At 33.6% G+C, this 18,697-nt stretch overlaps 2 protein-coding genes across 3 annotated transcripts; one reads left to right on the top strand and one right to left on the bottom strand.

Moving 5' to 3' along the window:
• The first annotated feature begins 1,206 nt into the window (after window positions 1-1,206).
• Window positions 1,207-9,667, top strand: LOC123924778 (sulfate transporter 3.1-like). Its single transcript, XM_045977752.1, has 12 exons — window positions 1,207-1,858; window positions 2,737-2,944; window positions 4,256-4,427; window positions 4,920-4,985; window positions 5,788-5,901; window positions 6,639-6,755; window positions 7,638-7,764; window positions 7,856-8,142; window positions 8,249-8,439; window positions 8,535-8,620; window positions 8,972-9,048; window positions 9,160-9,667. Exons 1-12 carry the CDS (start codon window positions 1,507-1,509, stop codon window positions 9,343-9,345), a joined length of 1,983 nt encoding a protein of 660 aa, XP_045833708.1. The 5' UTR covers window positions 1,207-1,506; the 3' UTR covers window positions 9,346-9,667.
• A 559-nt stretch (window positions 9,668-10,226) lies between these two features.
• On the bottom strand, window positions 10,227-18,338 carry LOC123902568 (protein NETWORKED 1D-like). 2 transcript variants are annotated; one of them, XM_045952333.1, is made up of 6 exons: window positions 17,936-18,299; window positions 17,468-17,552; window positions 17,025-17,251; window positions 11,921-16,122; window positions 11,542-11,568; window positions 10,227-11,508 (listed from the first exon to the last, which is right to left on the bottom strand). In XM_045952333.1, the coding sequence occupies exons 3-6, from the start codon at window positions 17,125-17,127 to the stop codon at window positions 10,537-10,539; spliced, it is 5,304 nt and encodes a 1,767-aa protein (XP_045808289.1). In that variant the 5' UTR covers window positions 17,128-17,251; window positions 17,468-17,552; window positions 17,936-18,299; the 3' UTR covers window positions 10,227-10,536. The 2 variants fall into 2 exon arrangements, with proteins under 2 accessions (XP_045808289.1, XP_045808288.1); XM_045952332.1 differs by having other exon boundaries at window positions 10,227-11,568; window positions 17,936-18,338.
• Between the last annotated feature and the right edge of the window lie 359 nt (window positions 18,339-18,697).

Below are 18,697 nucleotides of genomic sequence, written 5' to 3'. Positions count from 1 at the left end.
AGAATTACATATCAATATATCACAAATATTTAATTAACCCCAACTATCATGACAAGCTTCCTGTCGCATATTTAAAGGGAAAACAAATTAAAAATTTGTACAAAAGAAAAAAAAAATAACAAAAAATGCTTCATCTTCATCTTGAAACCACCGGTCATAGTCTTTATCGTGCTCAATCAACGCTCCGCTTCTTCTCGCCAATTTCCAAATCGCCGGCTTTTTTATTCTTTGATAAACATAGAAATTTGGGGGTTTAGGTTTTAAATTTGAACTCAGATTAGTAGAATAAGCCAAATCAAATGTTTTCTCAATAAGATCAGCAAATATTTGAAACAAAAGCTTTCTTAAGTTGTTGAAGAAGAAAAAAAAATGTTCTTAGATCCAGTGGCTGGATGAAGGAGAAGAGATTAAAGGAAAAAAATAAATCAAAATATACATGTTCTTGCAAAAACAACACCACAATCCTTCACCATCACTACCCAAAACAACCAAAATAAAAACTGTAAGAGGTAGAATCGGAACAAGAAGAAGAAGAAAAAGAAACTCGAAATCACTGCCACTTCACCGTTTCAGAATCATACGGTCCTTTCTTCAAAGGATGGAGATGAATTTGATTTTAGATCTAAAATTTAGTTATAAGGACAAAATTGTAACATCCACTCTCACTTAAAAATATGTTTTTTTTGAATTATTCTTCTGCTTTTATGGGACCCACAACCAATAAAATAGTGAAACCTGCTATAGCAGGTCAAATTAAGAGGTCCACCGGTGGACTCAAAAATTGGGGGACCATATTAGGGCTGCCCATATATATATATATATATATATATATATATATATATATATATATATATATATATATATATATATATATATATATATATATATATATATATATATATATAGATAGATAGATAGATAGATAGATATAAGATAGATAGATAGAGAGGTATTAGTATAAAATTGATCACCCATATTACAAAGTAGAAAATAGCCACTAGGTGGCATGTCCAAAAATATTCCCAATCCTATTCAAAGAATACAAATGTGGGATGTTTGGGTATCCTCCCCACTAACAACCTTTACATGATTTCTAGACGTGGACCCTCCTACCCACTAAAAATTTCAACATAATTAACTCAAAATAAAAATGATAATAATACCCAAATATTGCTCATAAAAACCATTATATAAAGCCATGTTATCAAGAATAACCATGTATCTCAACACCACCTTATCACCCTTCATTATAGCTCCTCACTTGTTCCTTTAGCCCTTTCTAGTTCCTCTCAATTCTCAATCACTTAATTCAACCGTGCTTATTGAGTCAACAAATATTGTTCACAATATATGTTTTAATTGTAGCACATTCAAAAGTATATGATACCATAATCATAATAAAAATAGGCACACACACATATAAGTAGCATAATTTTATATAATTATTTAAATTGTTCATATATAATTTATTTTTTTTAAACTCAGCATCCAGCTCAAGAATCGACTATGGGTAACGTAGACTATGATTACCCTTGTTCGGGAATGAACAACGTTGATGAGAATCATGTGCAACGTGTGGAAATTCCACCTCCTCAACCATTTTTGAAATCTTTGAAGTATTCAATGAAAGAAACTTTCTTTCCAGATGATCCTTTGAGGAGGTTTAAGAATCAACCAGCTTCTAAAAAGTTTGTGCTTGGTCTTCAATATTTCTTCCCTATATTTGAATGGGCACCAAGTTACACTTTTCAGTTCTTGAAATCTGATCTCATAGCTGGCATCACTATTGCTAGTTTGGCTATTCCTCAAGGCATTAGCTATGCCAAACTTGCCAACCTCCCCCCAATTCTTGGACTATGTGAGTATTATTATTAGTGTTAATTCATTAATTTAATTATCCATAATACTTGATTTTTTTTACTAAATAAAATTATTACTAAAATTCGTAACAAAATGTTTTCAAAACCAAACCGGTTGTCAAACCAGTATAGAGTGTTAGTTCAGACAGTTTGACTAGTTGGATTATTTGTTTTGATTTTTCAAACATTTTTTTACGAAAACAAAACTATCTCATATCATTAAAAACAACATTGTAATATTTTTTTTTTACTAATCAATAATATAAATTATTGAAAAAATAAAATTTGTCCAAAATATTTTGTTGCTAGATTTATTGAGAGAATCTAAAGATTGAGAATTCATGTTTTTTTTTTGAGATATTCTAATATGTACCTCAAAAAAAATGTATAATGATGAATCTTTATAATTTTTAGCAAGAAAATAAATTGTATAACTAAAAAATGAGAAGTAGATATAATATTTTATTAAAATTTACTAAATAATAGGTGAGTGAGTAACTCAACTGATTTGAATTAAGGGTTAAAGATTTAAGACGTAAATGACTCGAATTCATATCCCGATGAAGAAGAAATACTGCCGTTTCAAAAAATTTACTAGATTTATAAGAGTTCATATTTGATGTTAATTTTTTGAGGTTGATATAACCTTTTTCTTCAAGACATATACTCCCTCCGGATATAATTATAAGCAAAAATCACTTTTTAGGTTTATTAAAAAAATAATGTATCCAGTCTATATTATTGACCAATACATTACTAATTGTATTCGGAGGGAGTATATATCTTGCTAATTTAACTTTTTTTTTTATCAACGCAGCCCTATTCATGCATAATTAAATATTTATATATGTTATGACTATTTATTCATATTGTGTAGATTCGAGTTTTATACCACCTTTGATTTATGCTATGATGGGTAGTTCAAGGGATTTGGCAGTTGGAACAGTGGCAGTTGGATCTCTTTTGATGGGTTCCATGTTGGGAAATGTGGTTAATCCTAATGAAAACCCAAAGCTTTTTCTCCACCTTGCTTTCACAGCTACATTCTTTGCTGGGGTTTTGCAAGCTTCATTGGGTCTCTTTAGGTAACAAATTCTACAAATCAATAACTAATAATTAATTAATACACCTCTAAAGATCATTGAAAAGTAGTAATGTGTCTAAATAAAGTAATATGTTGTCACTTGTCATGAAGTAAATTACTTTTTTTTTGTTTTTTGAATGAATAAAGTAAATTACTATTGAGATTATCAAATGTTACTATGTTACTGGATACGGAAAAATAAATAAAATAATAGGAATATGGAAAAGTTAAGAATATTTTTATATCCCAAAGGCATGGCAATATTTTCTGCCTCCTTTTTGTGTTTTGTCTTGTAGAAAGATATTGCCACTTTGCACTATGCAATGAGATTCTCCTCATTTCACATCACATATAAGTAATTATTATAAGAGTAGATAGATTATACTCTCATCTCCTATAAGATCTTTATATATACAACAATATATTTTCTCTCTCTCCCTCTTTTTAAGTAAGGTAATCCATTGCATTTTTTCAAAAATAATAAAAATGATACAACTAGGAGATGATAAAAAATATTATGGCTAGACCATAACTCAGACGCTCGAGCAAGATTATGAGTGAGTTTATTGGTTTATCTTTAAATGAAAAATATGTTGTACACCTAGCATTCAAAGAGAGAATGAGTGTACATATGGATAACAGAGTACTTTAGCTCATTTTTATACATACAATCATTAGTTATCGCATTCATAATCCGTTGAAAATTACTTTTAAAGATGATTCTTTCAAAGACATTAGACAAAAATAACGGCTACGGTGTGCTTCAAAGCCGTGGCTTCGTATTCGATTGTTTTAATATCAAAAGGTCATATCATAGTATGACCTTGAACAAATAAACCCAAGCTAAAAATCTGATATCATATTCTAATTAAAAACTTTTCTTTAGTAGAGACCTACCAAGAGTGTTGCAGCACCAATTATAATCACTAATCAATCATGTTAGAGAAATTTTTTATTCTCAGTTCCCTCCTCACTCGAGAGAATTTTAAATTATATTTTTCTCCCTTCTTATATTAAAAGCTATATTTTTCTCCCTTAATAAAATCTACACTTTTTTCTAAATAAAATTACACTTCCTTCACTTAAGAGAAGTTTGAACCATGGATTTCCTTCTCATCTTCTTCTTCAACCACTTCTAAAATTACACTCTCCCCGCTTGAGAGAAGTTTTAGCGTCTATTAAATTTATTAATTGAACCGTAAAATTAGAAATTATTAAATAAATCAATTCTTGAGTATGAGATAGATAGTTATATCTGAATTTCCTATAATATTATTGATGGTAATAATATATATAAGAAGTGGTGGTGCAGGTTAGGGTTTATAGTGGATTTCCTGTCACATGCAACTATAGTAGGATTCATGGGAGGAGCAGCCACGGTGGTGTGTCTGCAGCAGCTGAAATCGATACTAGGACTTGAACATTTCACCCATGCTGCTGATCTTGTATCAGTCATGCGCTCTGTTTTTACCCAAACTCATCACGTACGTATAATTCTATACTACTCTGTCCCAAAATATATGGGAAAATTGGTCAAAGAAAGTTAATATATTTGGTTAAAAATTTGGACTAGATACATCAACTTTAGTTGACCAATTTTCCCTTATATTTTGGGACGGAGGGAGTACTTTACAAGTTACATTTTTTACTTAGTTTTTTTTTTGAGAAATTATTTACTTAGTTATTAAGTTACATTATTGTCAAGTAGGATATATATTTATCAAATTTTGTCATCGCGAGCAAACTGAACAGGTAAAACATTGCATATAATATGCAGATAACGAGTTTGAACCATGACTAACTTATTTAACTTAAAAAGCAAAATTATAGCTACTAGAGAGCACAAAAAAAAAAAGTAGTTCTCAAGTTTTAAATTAAGTTTAATTAAATTTGGTAGGATGTCATGTAACGTCTCTGACTTAGATTTTGACTCCAATCAAAAATTTGTTTCCTTATTTATTTATTTGGTTATTCAGTGGAGGTGGGAAAGCGCAGTGTTGGGATTTTGCTTCATTTTCTTTCTCCTTGTCACAAGATACTTCGTAAGTACTACCTACCTGACACATATTCATTTGCATAAACTATAAACTATAATATTTACTATTTAATTTTTTTTCAGTAGTCTAGTGGTTAGAAACTCCACCCTTAAGATGGATAAATGAGGTGTTCGCGGATCGAATTTCAACTACTGCATATAATATGCGACGTCCCTTACCAAATGAGCTAAGCTCATGGGGGCCTATTCAATTTTTTAATATATGTAAAAAAATATCAGTGCAAGCTTACAAAAGTATTAATTAATTACTAATATATATTATCAATTCCATTTGAAAACTTGCATGATCTAGATTTCTTTGGTTGCTCAACCTTCTCCCCCAAAAACCATATGTTTACATCAAGAGCCGTGACTATGACTAGGAACAGATTAAATTAATTAGATACATCTAACCTTGTCATTTCTTTTTCCTAGCTTGCATTAATTATTTTGCTAGATGTCTCTGGAAATGGAATTTAAAATCAGCTTTGATTGAGATCAATTTCTTCCCTAGCTAGTTACTTTTAGTGATAATTTAGATTAAAGTCAACAAATTTTTTCAGCTGCAATTGACGTTAATTATATTTATATCATTTGTTCATGCAGCCATGACAAAAGTAGCTAGCTAGTATAGTATCATACTGTATCCTATAAATTACTATTAATATATGATAAAAAAGTATAAAATTACTATTCCATCTATCATTTACCCTTTAAAATTGAAATTGATGTTTTGTAAAAAAAAAAAAAAAAAAAGAAATTTGAATTGATGTAAAGGTGGTTAATTTGTGACGTTAATTGAAATGCAGAGCAAAAAACAACCAAAGTTCTTTTGGGTGTCAGCAATGACGCCGTTGGCATCCGTTATATTGGGAAGCATGTTGGTTTATTTCACTCACGCAGAGAACCACGGCGTTCAAGTGGTGAGTCAGCATTTCTTTGATTATTATTATTATTTTATGTCATTTCAGGTGTAAGACACGTTAGCTCAAATGTATTTTATGCGAGTTTTTATGTGCCGAAATAATATTTCTCTTAGTATGGTTTGTTTTTCTTTACCGTCCTTCAAGATTATTTAACAAAAAAAATGATTAGTTACCAAAAAAAAAAATGATTTTATCAAATTATTATGTATAAATTATATTTAATGAATTTGCATAGTATATCTTTGTCACAACGCACTTATTCAAAGCACATAACCAAACAGTGTTTGAGTGGTATTGGGTCCAACCGATAGCACCCATGTTCAATGAGTATTCTTATCCTGTAGGACATGCTCATGAATCATTCTTCTAAAACCATCACCACATATACTCCACACTAATAATTCATCAAATTCAAAAATCTTTTATTGTAAACAAATAATAATTAAAAAATCTTTTATTATAGTACATTACACTTCATGATGCAGCTATAACCGCGTCATGCAGTTATAGCAATGGGCCATCCAATCTGAATTGAATGGCTGAAATTGATTACTATAAATTTTTTTGACAGTAATGAATTCTAATCCGTGATTGTTGAAAGTGCATCTTGATCTTGATATTAAACATGCACCAAGTAAAATGCTACTATTATTTTTCTATTTTTGAGGAATTATCTATAGAAAAAGGTAAGGATCTGATTCTGATTGGCATGCACATGTTGTTTAAATTTTCAGATAGGAGAATTGAAAAAAGGACTAAATCCACCATCACTCACAGAATTGGTGTTTGTGTCACCATATATGACCACAGCTATCAAAACTGGACTTATTGTTGGCATTATTGCTCTTGCAGTAAGTACTATATATCTCCCTTCAAATTCAATATTTCCTTTATTGTCTAATACACTTTGTTACACATGTAACATGTGACATGTGACTTAACATGTGTGAACAACATAATAAAGACACACCCCAACTCTAAAATGTCACATCCTTTTACCAAAGAATAATAATAAAAGGAAACTAGACAAGGAAATAACTAACTTTATATTTTAGTGGAACTTTTTTTGTGTGTGTCAAATTCTATCATATGGTCCTCCTCATTTGATGACAATTATTTGCACATAAGTCAAATTGTGTCTTCAAGGGACAAAATTACTTAAATGCACACCAGATCACATGACCTTCATCAATAGTCATAAAGCATTGTCTTTCTGTCTATTTTGATAAACAACTTAATTTGGTGCTTATTAAGTTCTTATGGCATAATCATTTATTGTATAGAGTCAAACTACTTTTCTATGAATTATAAACTGTTTTCATAAGCTATTAACGGTTGTCTAAAATTATGTTTGCTCAATTGTCTGTTTTGCTCTCTTTTTGTGAGCGCAAAACTTGCATTATGCGTAGAGTCAATAATGGATGTTACCTTGTTGATCCTGCCAGTAGTCATATCATGTATAACTTATAGAAATAAGCCAAATCACTTATCATATAAAGTCAAACTGTTTTCGTAAGCTGTTATGTAGAACTTATAGAAATAAGCCAGAAGAAGCTTATGGACATGTCATAAAATGATTCATTTAGCTCGCCCAAACGGTCGCATGTGAAATGTCTTTCTTCCAATTAACTGTCAAAACACAAATACAATACACAGAGTCCTAGATATGCTAATTTGGTTAATGTAAGATTTCAACAGGATCTTGAATGATGAATGTTGATGATATTGTTCAGGAAGGAATAGCTGTAGGAAGAAGCTTTGCAATGTATAAAAATTACAATATTGATGGAAACAAAGAGATGATAGCTATTGGAACCATGAACATAGTTGGTTCTTTCACCTCTTGCTACCTCACAACAGGTAAACATCATCACCAAATGTTAACAAAAACATATACCTTTTCTACATCAATTCCTGGCATTAATGGTATAAAAAATTATGACTCTTTCAGGGCCATTTTCGCGTTCGGCAGTGAACTACAATGCTGGATGCAAGACTGCAGCATCCAACATTGTGATGTCAATTGCAGTCATGTTGACACTGTTATTTTTGACACCTTTGTTCTATTACACTCCTCTGGTGGTACTATCAGCCATAATTGTATCTGCAATGCTTGGACTTATAGATTATGAAGCAGCCATCCATCTGTGGAAGGTTGATAAATTTGATTTTGTCGTCTGCATTAGCGCATATATCGGTGTTGTTTTTGGCAGTGTTGAAATTGGCTTAGTCATAGCGGTATGTATCAATGATCTCTTTGTTCTCACACTTCTTATGTTACTCACTTTTGAGTCTGCTGATATACAAGTTTATGAAATTAATGTGTTTTCTTATGCATATTTAGGTTGCTATATCAGTACTTCGGTTACTGCTGTTTATTGCAAGACCAAGAACATTTGTTTTGGGAAACATTCCAAACTCTATAATATACAGAAACATTGAGCATTATTCAAATGCAAATCGTGTTCCTGGAATCCTAATTTTAAAGATTGATGCACCAATTTACTTTGCCAATGCAAGCTATTTAAGAGAAAGGTGAGCTACCTGAAAAGTTGGATATTTTTATCTAGCATGTAAAATTTCATGGCCTAGAATAACTTGACACACAAGAAAACTGTTATTTTTTATAGGATCTCAAGGTGGATTGATGAAGAGGAAGACAGAATTAAATCTACAGGGGAAACAAGTTTGAAGTATATTATAATGGATATGAGCGGTGAGTATTATTTCGAAAATATAATAAATGTATCTGGTCTATAAAGTTTGAAGTATATTATAATGGATATGAGCGGTGAGTATTATTTCGAAAATATAATAAATGTATCTGGTCTATATTATAGACCAGATACAATGAACCTAAAAAGGTGAATTTTGTTTATATTTTGTCACAGAGAGAATAGTACAGTAACTGAAGCATTTAAATAGATTATGCTATACCTAATCGACTTGATTAACGGGCGGAATACAATATGTACAAATAAATACAAAATGTAAAATCATTATGCAGTTAATGAAAACATGATTATTTGAATTTTCAGTCTAACTTGCAGTGTAATTTTATTGGCAGCTGTTGGAAACATTGATACAAGTGGAATAAGCATGCTTGAAGAGATTAAGAAGATCGCTGAAAGAAGAGAGCAACAAGTAATTCTTTCTCTCATATCATTTACTAATCATGAACCAAAATTTTCTTATAGACTATTCATTGTAGCATTGTTTTTTGATCTTGAAATATTTCCATTTCTATGATTGTAGCTTGTTTTGGTCAATCCTGGAAGTGAGGTGATGAAGAAACTAAATAAATCCAACTTCCAAAAGGACACAGGTGGAAATTGGATCTATCTTACAGTGCAAGAGGCTGTTAGAGCATGTAACTTTGTGCTCCATTCAAGCAAAACAAATCCCAAAAGAGATGAATCAGAGGGTTGGAACAATGTCTAAACTATATATCTATGGATACTTTAAGGAGCTCAGAAGATTACTTGTTTTCTTCTCAGTTATGTATTATTAGTATATTATTATTACAATATGTGGCATGAGAGTTTGTGAATCATGCCACTAAATATTTAGAGCCATAGGGAAATGAAATATGTATTGAGTCTTCAATTTTCTCAACTTGCATACTATTTCCTAAGTTGGAAGAAATATACTACATAGATTGTTGAGTCCTTATTATGCAACAATATGGTTGTTAACCTCTTCAAGTTTAAAGCATTTACCATGAAAATTAAAAATGCCCTTTGAAAAGGTTGTGGAACTGGAACTGGAACTGATTAAAGAAGGTTACTGATCATCAGTTTTCGAGTTTAAATCATTACAGTGCAAAGTGTACTGTCATACTATCTCTAGGGCCAATTAGAGATCGTTTGGGTTATAGGGGGCGCGACCCAATGTGTAAGTCAGCCCACTAGACTATGCTCGGCCTCGCCCGGATAAGCACTAGGCTAGTATGACGTGGAGCTGATTGATAGCTGACAAGGCGATGACACCCAATAGGAGGAAAATGTGGAACCGCCCTTGAGAGAACAGGGGAGATTAATTAGTAAAACATGGGAGAGGTGGACTCAGCCACTACTCCACCTTATTCTCTATATATAGGGGGATTATTCACGTATCAGAAGAAAGGGCTAAGACCTAACCTCAGAGCATTTCTGACTATAGGTATTCACATCAATAACCTTCACAAGAACACAAAGAAACAAAAATTTCAACATTATTAAGTTACACACTTATATTCAAGTACTATCAAAATATCACAATAAATCACAGAATGAAAAAAATCCTGGATTAGGATTTAGGAGTGTTGGGTGAAAACAAAATCCTTGTTTGAAGGTAAAATCTGATATGATATAAGTGACCAATCAGAAAAAAATAACTTTTTACATATTCCACTATATCCACACATGCACTAAACCAGAAATAAAGGAAGGGATTATTCAAAATTTAACATAAAAAAAAAATAAGAAAAAGAAATAGCAAAGTTCCATCTTAGCCTCTTAGAAATACACGAGGCACAGAAATGTATAGCAGGATCAAAATATGATTTGTATGGCCTTAAAGCATCTATAGAAAGGAAAATATACAAACAAGAAATCTAATGTATCATATCATATGGAGAAAGTATGGTAAAAATCAATCTCCCTTGGTGGGTGGTCTTACACACGCACAAAACGGTGATTTCTTCTTCTTTTGGTGGTTGGTTCTTGTTGCACCATAGAGATAATCCCGCAGACGTACTCTCGGACTTCGATCATCCGTTCTTGTTTTATCTTTGCTTTCATTGAGTTTCAAAAGAAGAAACTGTAGTCTTTGCACCTCCAACTGAAGTTGTCCTATTTTTTCAGATCCTCTCTGCGCCTGTTCTGAAACTCTCCTCCTGCTGACATTTCCAATCTCATCTGACGTTGATTCAGCCGTTCCAGATGAAGACAATGCACCCTCTTCTACATTCTTCATCAACTTGCGGTTCGCATCAAACAACTTTGTGACGGTCTCCTGAGAAGCTTCAAGCTGCCCTTTAACCGTTTCATACTCGGAACCTTTCCCCTTTGTGCTCTTCTCAGTGCTTTCCACTTTCTTCATCAAGTCTTGTATCGTTATTTGAAGGTTTGTTAACTTCTGTGAATCAGAATCAAGTCTTTCCAAAACCTTGCTCTTGTTGCCTTCTTCACGGGGCCGTGACAATCTTCTCGAGATCTCTAACTTGTCCACGCTCAATTCCTTTTCCACCAAGTAATCTCCTGAAGGATGTTTGTTGTTGGTTTCCTTGGCTGCTCCTCTTTGACGACGATTTTCTACCGGTTCTGCCGCCATCTTCTGTGTCTTATCAGATGTTTCCCATAACTCAAGCATATGATCATCAGATTCAAGAGTTCCTCCCCTACTTACTCCATATGAGGAACATTCAGATATTTGATCAAGCATTATGTCTTTTGGCAGTACTTCAATCTCACTTACAGGATTATCTGGCCTTGACTTCCCCATCTTCTGTTCATTCTCCTTTGGTTTGAAACTTCCGTTTATATTCTTAACTGCCACTGAAATTTCATTGATCCTCCTCTGCAGGTCTTGAAAGTCAAGGAGTGGATCTGATGCCGTAACAGTATGATCTTCATCTGTATGTTGACCATTTTCAGTGTATTGGTGATTCACCAAATTTTTAACCTGGAAATGGTGATTATAGCACGAATAAAATCAAATTATATCCTTAAAAAGGCAATAATAGTTGGTTATAATAAGTTGAAAAGAAGGAAATTCATTTCGCTTTATCACAAAATCATTAAGCAATGACATGGCATAAACATAAAAGGAAGCAATAGCCAACATTTCTGTTAACAATATAGGGTTTCCATAAATAGATGGCTTCATAAAACTCAGAACAACCATTTGTCAAAACCCAAATGCACAGAATGTTTTTATACAATAAAACAAAACCATTTCTTCCTAACAACATAAAGTATTATTTAGTTGAAAAATGATAAGTATTTTACAGAAGTCTAAAATAATATGTTAATACCTCCGGTTTTTCATGTTTTGCATGTCCAAGAGTCTGCATCTCCAGAGTTGTTACACAATCATTCAAAGCACCAATAGCTGGGACATAAGCAGCTAATTGATCATAGAGTCTCCCGTTTTCACCTTGCAACTTGCTAACTAATTCTTTCAGCGGTTCACTTTCCATGTCTTTCGACTTGTTTGTGTGCTCAAGATCCTCGCATGTATCAGCTAGCTCACTGGCCTTCCCTTCAAATAGTGTTTCATTGACAACAGAAATCTGCAGTTCAGCATAGAGTGCTGCAGCCTGAGTTTCCCATTGTTCAATCTCATTCATACGTTCATGCACTTCGTGACTTAGCTTCTTTTCCTTCAGTTTAGTTTCTTCAAGTTCTTGGTGTAGGCACTTCATTTCAGACTCCAGTTTCTGGTTCGCTTCGTGAAGGCATCCAAGCTCTTCATTTTGACGATCCTTGTCTGAGGACAATTTGAAAATTTGATTTGCTTGCTCTTCAAGTTTCACCTTGGCATCCTCATATCTAACCTTCAGATCTTCCGCCGTTCGTTGCAATTCTTTTTTCTCAGTGTGTAAAGCATGAAACGTCTTGGCTGTTTCCAAAAGCACTTTTTCCTTTTGATTCAACATTTCCCTTTCATTACTAATCTGACAAGTCAATTGATCATTGACAGATTCAACTAAATCCAATTCAACATTTGACTTTACAAATAACTCTTTAAGATGTGAATTTTCCATTTCTGCATTTTCTAATTTCTGTGCCATTGTTTTCAATCTCGCCTCAAGGTTATTATTTTCAGAACAGAGCTTACCAAGTTCCTGACCAAACTGTCTAAGTTCCCGGAGTTTTTCAAAGATAATATTCTCGTAAACCACAGATATATTAGATTGAACTAATCTCTCATGGAACAGGACACAAATTTCTTCTTCCAAGTTACCCTTCTCCTCACCCAGATCTTTAAATCTTCCCATCAAGGAGTTTTTCTCTTCAAGTATCGTGCAACTTTCTTCCTTTAAGCTTCTGTGGCTCTTTTCAAAGTCCGATAGCTCTTTGCATAGATTCTCTATTTCAGATGTCATTCCTTCCATTCTCTCTTCTCCTTTGCTTATTGTCAACTTCAACTCCTGATTATTTTCCAATACGTTTTGGAACTCTATTTGCAATTCAGTGAACTTCTCTGACTGTATCCTGGACTCCTCATCAAGCGCACCTTTTTCTGTCACAAGATTTTCTACCTTTAGTTGCAACTGCTCAAGAAATGTAATCAGAACTGAATTCTCAACGGCCAAGTTGTGTCTTTCATCGAAAATTGTGTCAAAAGACTTTTGTCTCTCCTTAAGTTTTCCATGTATATGGTTCAGGAGAGTTTGGTCTTCATCAAGCATATCTTCGAAGAAATTTTTGCCGTTAATGTCAAGAGTCTTCAACACCTGAAGCAGCCCAATCCTTAGTATTTTAATTTTCTCAGACAAAGAATCCACATCATATTTCTTTTGAATATTTTCAGTCTCCAACTTAGAAATCATTCTGTCGGACATTTTGGACGCTTCCAAAAGACTCTGGCACTCGACTAGAAGGGAAAAGTTCTTTTTCTCCAAATCTTGGATAAACTTCTGCAAGATGAAAATTTCAATGTGAGAATGTATAGCTCTATCCAGTTCCTCATTGTATTCCTCTTTCCGGTACTTTGCATCTTCTTGCATAGTATGAATTTGCAATTCCTTGTTCGCCAGTTCATCTTCATTCAACTTCACAACTCTGCAATGTTCTTCCCTTTGGGAATATAGGGAAACCAATAGCTCTTCCACCTTTTTAAGTGCAGACTCCCTTTCTCCTTTTAGCTCCGAATGCATTAATTCCAATTCACTGTGTTGTTTTTCAAGATCTTTCAGTGTTTGGTGTGTTGTGTTCAACTGTGTAAATAAGGCTTCTTTCTCCGAAAAGATACCGGACTTCTCATGTTCAAGTAACTGGCATGTGTCTTCTAAGATCTTGGACTTTCCTCTTAATCCATCAAGTTCAGCGTTGACATCAAATAGTGAGTTTTCCAAAAGGTTGTTATTTTCTGTGAGCTTCTCCAGCTTTTCAGTTGTGGCTTGTAATTGAGAAAACAAGGTGGCCTTCTCGGCAGCAAGAGCTGATTTCTCCACAAGCAGCGACTGGCATGTTTCTTCCAACACATTTACCTTTCCTCTGACGCTATTCAATTCAGCATTCAAGTCTGAAATGGAATTCTCTAAAACAGAATTTTTCTCCAAAAGTTTCTCCATGATTTCCAATTTTACCAAAAGAGCTGCTTTCTCATCTTTGTCGGCCTCACATGTCTCCTTCAGCTTTGAGTTCTCTTCTTGCAAATTTTTCACAGATGCGCCAAAGCACTGAGGGTCTAAGTCAGCTGACCTGACCTCCTCGATTATAGCATCGTGTTTTTTATTCATATCGTTAAGCTCCTCTTTAAGACAGTAAATTTCTTGCTGAAGAGCGTTTCTTTCATTAAGTCGCAGCTCAACCTCCTGTTCAAGTTTCTCTATTGTCTCTTTCAAATTCAATATCTCATCCTGCAAAGTTTTTATAGACAAAGATGAAGAAATTTTGAGCTCATTTAGAATTTTGTTTTCCTCATTCACTCTGTGCACTTCATCCTCTAGAGCCTGCTTACGTGATTCCACATTTCCGAGTATTTCCACTTTACTGTGAAAGTCAGAAGCAAGAGATCTAAGCTCTTCCTGAGATTGAGAATGCAAATGCTGAAGAGTTTGGAAAGCAGTTTCAGCCTCAATGAATCGCAGTCTCTCCTCTTGCATGCAACTCCAAAGTTTACTCAATTCTTTCTGCTTCTCATTAAGTTCTTCACTTTGAGACCCCATCTTTTGTGCCAAAGACTGTAATTCAGAATGTAGAGCGTGATTTGATGTTTCCAAAAGAACACACTTCTCCTCAGAACTATGTAACTTTTCAGCCTCTTCTTCTATCTTAGAATTTAACCTACGCACCTCCTCTTCAGCACAAGAGAGTTTATGTTCCAAACTGGAAATTATCTCCAAGCATTGCTGATACCGGAGAGCAGCGTCTTCCTTCTCTTCATTAAGTTTAGTAACTTCCAGCTTCAAAACCTTGATTTCATTTTCAGCTATATTAGCTTGCTCATTAATCCTTCTAGCGTTCTCCTCAGATTCTTTTAATCTCTCCTCCAGTTTCGATATTGTCTCCAAGCACTGTTTATATTCAACAAGGGCAGCTTCCTTTTCAGCTTCTACTCGAGCAAGGTCCTGCTTCAACGACTCAACTTCAGTTTCAGCTCTAGTAGCACGTTCATTAAATTCTCCTGCATCCTTCTGAGCAAAAGAAATATTTTTCTCCAGATCGGTTATTTTCTCCAAGCATTCCTGGTACTGAAGAAGACTAGCTTCCCTTTCAGCCTGTAATTTGATTACTGCGTCCTTCAAATCTTGAACTTCGGCTTCTGCTTTGCTTGCTCGTTCATCGAGTCTTTGAGAATTCTCTAGTGCAGAAGATACTTCTGATTCAAGATTAGACAATTTCTCAACACTCTGCCGATACTGAAGCAAGCCAGCTTCCTTTTCATCTTCTAATTTGGCAAGGGCTTTTTTCAAGGCCAAAATTTCTGCTTCAGCTTTTGTCACGCGTTCAGACTCAGACAAGACTTGATTTTTAGTGCCATGGCTTCCATTGTTTTGCTCGCCACTCTCCTGTGTCTCTAAAAAATTGAGCCCCCTTCTAGCATGCCCATCTGCAAACTTTGCATGCTCTCCAGGGATGAAGAGGTCGTTGAGCTGTCTTAAACCTGTCTTGTTCAAAGAAGAATTAGGCTCTTCACCATGCGCTCCATTTCTTTTGATAACATGAGAATCCTTTTCTGAATCCTCTGAGTCAACAAATGCATGCGAAGGGTGATGTGTTTCTGGCGTGCGTGGCTCAGTCTCCATGGGCGGAACCGCAGAAAAATCATCTGTGATCATCATAGGATTTTGATTAGGAAATGCTTCAGACATGGTCCGATGGGCATGGCGGATAACTCCAGTTGCATGATCATATCTCTCAGCCAATGCTCGGTATGCCCTATAAAACTCTTCAACCATTTTCATAAGCTCTGGGCGTTTTTTATAGTACATTTCTGCTCTCCTGGCAAAGGAATCTGCATCTTCTTCAATGAGCTTAATCATTTGCTTCACCTTGACATCCATATCTGTGCAAAACAAGATATCATCGTGATAAGTACAAAGGATGGATGATAACAAAATATATATATATGATCATAACCTTCTTGGAAATTAAGCTAATAAATCATATAGCTAATAAATTATATAATTTAAGTTGTGATAAAAGAAGCAGACGTGGTTTAACATATATACAGACTACTGCACGAACTGAATGCAACTTATCCCCAAAGGAAAGAACCGACATTTTCTAAAACAAAATAAATCATGTCTCCTCATGCTTCAACATCTATAGCTATAAAAGGAAGAGAATTTAGAACAAGATTGAAAATAAGAAAGATGATTAAAATATACATGTAAATAAATACACACTTGCAGTTTTGAAAGAAAAAAAACGCGCCCATAAAAATTCATATAACGGCTTTATAAAGTCTCAACTTGAGTGCGTCATATAACTGTCAGAAAATTCCAAAGTGAAACTTAAACAGATATAGATCAGATTATACCACTTTACCAGACATTGATAAGATATACTTCTATTGTCCATTCCACAAAATACTACCACAATAATTTTAAGGCAATATAGCAGCCTCAGTAATCAAGTATGACGGCAAAAAAAAATTATGCTCAGTTAAACTTCCTTTGAAGTTTAATGTCAAAACATCAATTTCCCTTATACGATAGATAAGAAAACAACAATAAACAATCCTCGTGAGCTTAGCTCAGTTGGTAGGGACATTGCATTATATATGCTGGGGTCAGGGTTCGAACCCCGGACACCCCACTTATTCACCTTAAGGGTGGAATTTCTAGCGACTACACTATTTGTGAAGAAAAAAAACAACAATAAAAGGTGCAACTCAATAATTGTGTTAATAAGTTAAACAGAACTATTACCAATTACCAAAGTCGAAAAGATCAGAAGCATTACCTGTAAGATTTTCTTGGAGCCATTTTGAGTTCTTAGGACTTATGTGGCTATCCCACCACCAAGAATACATTCTCCTAGAATCTGCGTGAGACCGATTTGCCATCACAGCTTTGTCTTCTGATGTTGTAGGAACTCAATCAATCCTTGAAATACATGAAGTGAAGCAAAACCTCCACATGAATATGCTTTTGACTACAAAGTCAACCAAGTCATCACAGTTTCTGCTTCTGTGTATATCCATTGGAACAAACAAAATGAAAAGATTATTGATTGCTCAGTTTCAGATAAATCAAAGTCATGATTTTTTATTTTATCAAATTGATCTGAAGGAGTAAAAACAATAAAATTGAATAACTAATCAATCTGGTCTATAATATTATAGACCAGATATTCAATGAATCTAAAAGTGAACTTTTGCTTATAACTGTGGCCGGAGGGAGTACCTGATCGGTTAAATTTGGATTTTGTTTCTCAAATTCCAAAATTGAATGAACAAAATTCTGATATTCTTGAATGAGTACAAACAACCTGATCATCCAAAAATTCAACAGAAAATGACAAAATATCAACCATCAGAATTCGGCAATTCCAACAACAACAAAAACTATAATACTTTTGTAAATCAATAATAACAGTTTTGTTTTGAAGCATTAAAAGAATACAAATCAATGATCCATTTTCAAACTGTAGCCAAAATTATGATGAATTGATGATATAATAAATCAGATGGAAACCATATAACTGAAAAACTACATAATGAATCAAATCAAATTGATGAAACTGAAAATTAAAAAATAAAAACTTAAGGTCAGTGTAATAAACTGTAAACCTGAATTGAGCAGAGGAAAAGAACTCTCACACACACACACACAAAAAAAAAAAAACATAATTCATTTATGATGTGAACTCACCAAAAAGAAAGTAAAAATGAAATTTTGAACAATTGGGTTGTGATTTCCAATGGCGGCGATGAACAAGTTCAGCTCTTTTTATTTTCTCTGTTTTTCATTTTTTTTTTTTTTATGTTGAATTTTATGTGTCAGTCACCCCATCCCAAGATGTTATTTAGATCTCCGTGCCTTGCGCACAAACACAGCACACAATGTTGTCTGTCTCTCTATGTTTCACTCTCTCTGTGTTTATGTTATGTTCTCTCTCTCTATATTTTTTGTTTTTTCTCTCTGCGTTTTGATTTTGGTTAGCTGGGTTGGTGGCAATCTGTCCCCTCACCAGCGAAGAGACAAATTGGCTGCAAAAGGTGGGTGGATGTGTGGGTGGTAAATTAAACTCAAATATGGTTCATCGATCCTTAATATAAGAAAATTTTTATTTTTTAGAGAGGGAGTAATATTAATCCTTCTTAAATTATTTACTTAATTTTTTTTTATTTTTTTGACTAGACTTTTTATTTTTTAAGCAAATATTTATGAGTATAGTTTATAGTTTTTCCAATTTTATCACTGTGATTTACTTTAAAAAAATTAAATATTAATTTAAAATATTTTTATTATATCATTTAATATTTATAAGTTAATCTAACAGCTAATTTTATCAAATAACTTATTAGTTATAAGTTCGTCCGCTATAAATTAATTTATCGATATTCAACTATTTTTTATGTCATTGGTATTAAGATTTGTGAAAAGTTACTGGTCAAATTCAAATGCATTGAA

This window comes from Trifolium pratense, linkage group LG1 (assembly GCF_020283565.1).
Source record: "Trifolium pratense cultivar HEN17-A07 linkage group LG1, ARS_RC_1.1, whole genome shotgun sequence".
Taxonomy (NCBI): domain Eukaryota; kingdom Viridiplantae; phylum Streptophyta; class Magnoliopsida; order Fabales; family Fabaceae; genus Trifolium; species Trifolium pratense.
Note: the sequence above shows the minus strand (reverse complement) of the source record. Positions and strands in the feature narration are given on the sequence as shown.